This window comes from Nematolebias whitei, chromosome 1 (genome assembly GCF_014905685.2).
Source record: "Nematolebias whitei isolate Nwh7 chromosome 1, NemWhi1, whole genome shotgun sequence".
Lineage (NCBI taxonomy): Eukaryota > Metazoa > Chordata > Actinopteri > Cyprinodontiformes > Rivulidae > Nematolebias > Nematolebias whitei.
The window spans coordinates 73,530,557-73,535,071 of NC_056498.1; the positions used below are offsets into that span (position 1 = coordinate 73,530,557).

At 44.6% G+C, this 4,515-nt stretch overlaps 1 protein-coding gene across 1 annotated transcript in view; it reads left to right on the plus strand.

Moving 5' to 3' along the window:
- plekha3 (pleckstrin homology domain containing, family A (phosphoinositide binding specific) member 3) overlaps positions 1-1,737 on the plus strand; it is a 13,488-nt gene extending 11,751 nt beyond the window's left edge. The window contains exon 8 of the mRNA XM_037687421.1: positions 1,628-1,737. Within this exon, the coding sequence (XP_037543349.1) occupies positions 1,628-1,737 (110 nt within the window). The remainder of the gene's footprint in view (positions 1-1,627) is intronic.
- Positions 1,738-4,515: the final 2,778 nt, after the last annotated feature.

The following is a 4,515-nucleotide window of genomic DNA, read 5'->3' on the forward strand; positions in this document are numbered from 1 at the left end:
ACCTGTGGACAGGTAGATCAGGACACCTGTGGACAGGTAGATCAGGAAATATGTGGACAGGTAGATCAGGACACCTGTGGACAGGTAGATCAGGACATATGTGGACAGGTAGATCAGGACATCTGTGGACAGGTAGATCAGGACATCTGTGAACAAGCGGACCAGGACATATGTGGACAGGTAGATCAGGACACCTGTGGACAGGTAGATCAGGAAATCTGTGGACAGGTGGATCAGGACATCTGTGGACAGGTGGACCAGGACATCTGTGGACAGGTAGATCAGGACACCTGTGGACAGGTCGATCAGGACATCTGTGGACAGGTAGATCAGGAAATCTGTGGACAGGTGGATCAGGACACCTGTGGACAGGTAGATCAGGAAATCTGTGGACAGGTAGATCAGGAAATCTGTGGACAGGTAGATCAGGACATCTGTGGACAGGTAGATCAGGACATCTGTGGACAGGTGGATCAGGACATCTTTGGACAGGTGGACCAGGACATATGTGGACAGATAGATCAGGACACCTGTGGACAGGTAGATCAGGAAATCTGTGGACAGGTAGATCAGGACATCTGTGGACAGGTGGATCAGGACATCTTTGGACAGGTGGATCAGGACATCTTTGGACAGGTGGATCAGGACATCTTTGGACAGGTAGATCAGGACATCTGTGGACAGGTGGACCAGGACACCTGTGGACAGGTAGATCAGGACACCTGTGGACAGGTGGATCAGGACATCTGTGGACAGGTGGACCTGGACACCTGTGGACAGTTGGATCAGGACATCTGTGGACAGGTGGATCAGGACACCTGTGGACAGGTGGATCAGGACACCTGTGGACAGGTGCAGAAGTCTTGGGGAGTTACAGAAACCAGCTGATTGGGTCAAACGATGCAGCAACAAAACGTTAAGTTAAAGTACTTCTTGTCCAGTTTTTATTAGTTTGTTCAAATAATTTTTTTGAACCAAGACTCAGAAAACAATGTTTGAATGTCTTTAGTTGATTTTAATAATTCTTTAAATTCTTAATATTTTATATTATTTATCCTTTAAAGTCGTGGTGCGGCTGTGGTGGCTCAGTGGTTAGTGCCGCAGGTTTGAGAGCAGGTTGTCATGAAGGACGTACGATGTTAACACTGAACAAAGGCAAACCTTTCATGTGACTCCACTTCCTGTGTGGGAGCAGCTGAAAGAAAAACAACCATAACTTCTTTACTTCTGTCAGTCTGGAATAAATTCAGAGACCGTGGTGGGGTTCTGTTTCTTTAATGAAGGGTCATGGAGGGTCACACTTCAACTCCTTTACATCTGTTCAGTATCTTGAGTATGAAGGAGAGGACGAGCTGTGAATCATAACAAACACAAGAGGAAGTGATGTCAGAAGGTCAACGTGTCAAAGATTAGAAAACTGTCGACCACTAAGCTGCAGGCAGCGTGACGTCCTCTGGTGAAACTGGCACTTCAAATCGTTTGTGTGACATCAGCGCACGGTCAGCTTCCCCTGCCGTCCTCCGGCCTCTGCAGCTACGTGCTGACAAGAAGAGTCTCTGTTGTGCTTCTGTCCTGAGTTTGCTCTGAAGTTCTTGATCCGTTGAGACAGTTCTGCGTTGTCTTCCAGGTTTGCTGCCCAGTCTGAATGGAGAATCAACCTCCATTCCTGAGGAGAGGAGAGCCAGTGAGAGTCCAAAGACGAGCCCCACGGACACAGACACCGACCTGTCCATCTGACCACCTTCTGTCTACCTGAACCAGGTGGAAATAAAAGATGGCTGACATTGGACCTCTTAAAGAACGTCCTTCTCGTGAAATCAGCTGATTGTCTAACACAAGCTCTTTGAAGTCCTGGTTTCTTTGAGAGTTTCTTTTGCACACTGGACAGACAGGAAGTGTCGTAAAGTGGACCGTGACACTTCCACCTGCTGGGCAGCCAGTACAGGCCCACTGGTCTGGACTCAGATTCTGTTCCCACAGCTGATGGGCTCCAGCAGCTCATCGTGAAGATGATTAACTGTGAATTTGTACTTTCTGTTTCTGTAGAAGGACCTGAGAATGTAAAGACCGTTTGAATCTGTTTTCACGCAGTCGACAGGTTCCCAAACAACTCTGACCTTAATCTTTCTTTAAAGCTGGAATCTGTCGTCTCGATCCTGCTCAGAACAAAACAACGAACTCCGTCCGTCTGTCAGATTTGACCTAAAGCACTTTGGTTTGTTTTTTTGCTGCTTCACCTTACTGGTCTACTCAAAGGAAAATGCTTCAAAATCACAACTTTCCACAGCAGCGCCGCGCTGCAGAGAGTCAGAAGGAAACAGCAAATATGACGAGCGTAGAAAACAGTCCTGCAAGAACTGATCCAGACCTGCAGGTCAGAGGTTAAACTGGAGCCGGTCGGCACCGAACATGAGCCAGGTCAAGTAGAGTCACTGGACTGATGTCAGTTACTCCAAGTATTTGTGTGCTGCTCCCTGCTAGTTTCTGTGTTTTGAGTTCTTGTTTGGAAGTGGATTCTAACCTAATCATGCTAAAACGAAGCAGCGTAAATTCATACATGCAGCGTTCATCTGGACCCGAGGCCTTTTAATTTAGCTGTTGCCGTTCCCTTGAACTCAACCAGAAAGCTGAAATAACCAAACCGGTGAGATGAAGTGGATTAAACTTGGTGCTTTCCTCTGGCTGGACCGGCTGTGAGCTCAGAAAGACCGGGCGCAGTTTGAGTTTTGAAGTTGTACGGTGGCCCTGAAAACTCAAACTGGCACGGCTCGTGAAAACCAATAACATTTCACGTTTTTGTGGTTTTGATGAAGACATTTTCTGGTGTTTTGTCTCTGTAGTCAGGAAGCAGTGAGCTCTCTGCAACGTTTATTTAAAACTGATTTATTTTTGTGCCATTTTTTTTATCAGTTTCTCTAAAAGATGGAAAAATGCTCATGTGTTCCGGCTCCAACAAGCATGTCAGAGAAGGCCCGTAGCTGTCACTGCCATGTATTTAGGATGATTCAGTGAAAGCGTTGTATTGATCGTAACCGTCTGATTGAAGAGGAGCACATTTCAACTAAAACATGAACATATTGCACAACAATAAGCTCATGTTTGTAGTTTTTATTTATTTTTGTCCTGATGAATTCACTCTGACAGTCTGAACTCTGTTCTGACAGAGCCTGCTGGAGGAGGGTAACCTACAAACAGAGACAGGTTCTCCCTGCCTATAATGTGATGTCACACTGTTCATTTCGATGAAAACATCATATTTAAGCTAATTCAACTCTGTGCAGCCCCGATACTGAGAGGAAGTTGGGACTTTGTGTAAAATGTCAATAAAAGCAGAATGCAGTGACTTGCAAATCTTATAAAGCCATCATTTCACAGAGAACAAATTAAACGTGGGAAATAATAAACTGTAACATCCTAAAATAAAGTGATTTAAAGTTTTATGGCAGCATCACATCTCTATAAGTTGTTCCAGATCCATGTTTCCTCGTATGAAGCATCGCTTCTTTTGCCAACAGTCTGTAAGGGTCAAGGAACCGAAGAGTTGTTTTGGTCTTTTGTGCGCTGAGCCTGTCCAGAGGCAGCAATGCACCCGCATACCATCAGAGAGGCAGGCTTTAACTGCTGATAAGTCGGATGGTCCCTCTCTTCTTGAGCACAGTCTGTGCTTTCTGAAAATAATTTTAAACGTTCATTTGTCTGACCTCAGGACAGTTCTGGACTTCACCGCAGTTCAGGACGGTGTTCACATCTTTGTCTGATAGAGCTTTAAGCAGCAGCTCTGGATGTGCCTATGCGGTGACTTTTAGAACAGAACCAGACTTGTTTTTAATTCAGACTGTCCCATGTTGTCTTTGAAAACCCTTCAAAGGTTTAGATGTCGTGAACATAAATGATGGATATTCAAAGTCTTCCCATCTTTTCATGGAGGAACATTGTTCCGTTATTTTTGCACGTAGTCTTAATACGCACATGGAAAGGTGGACATGTTATGTCTTGGTGTCCATGTGTCTGTACATTTGCTCTTTCTTTAAATTCAGTTGAGGTCAAAGTTAAAAGGAGGTCTTTGCAGGTGCGGACCATAACTTCTGATCCGCTCAAGAGAATTTAATGAACCTTCATACAGATGTGCATCATCACTAGACGGAGTGTTGTGTAAGCTTCAGCACCCCAGCTTCAACGTCAAGGTCACAAATCAAGGTCTTTGCTTGTTTGGGTCATTGCTACAGATTGCTGTATAACAGTCTGTCGACAGGTGTTTACTGTTCAGACTGCTGAACCCCTGCCCATCTTTACTTCTGAGAGGTTCAGCCTCTACAATGCTTTTCTTATCCTCCATCTTTTTACACACCTGTTGACAATTCACCATTTATTGAAAAAGCTCCTCCAGCTACTTTTATCCATAGCTTTTTATATGTGCTGCTCCCGTAAAATAAAATAAAAAAAATAACGTTTTAAGTGAAGTTTCTTGGTTTTAACATTTGATGTGATTACTTGGATCCACGGTGAACAAAATGT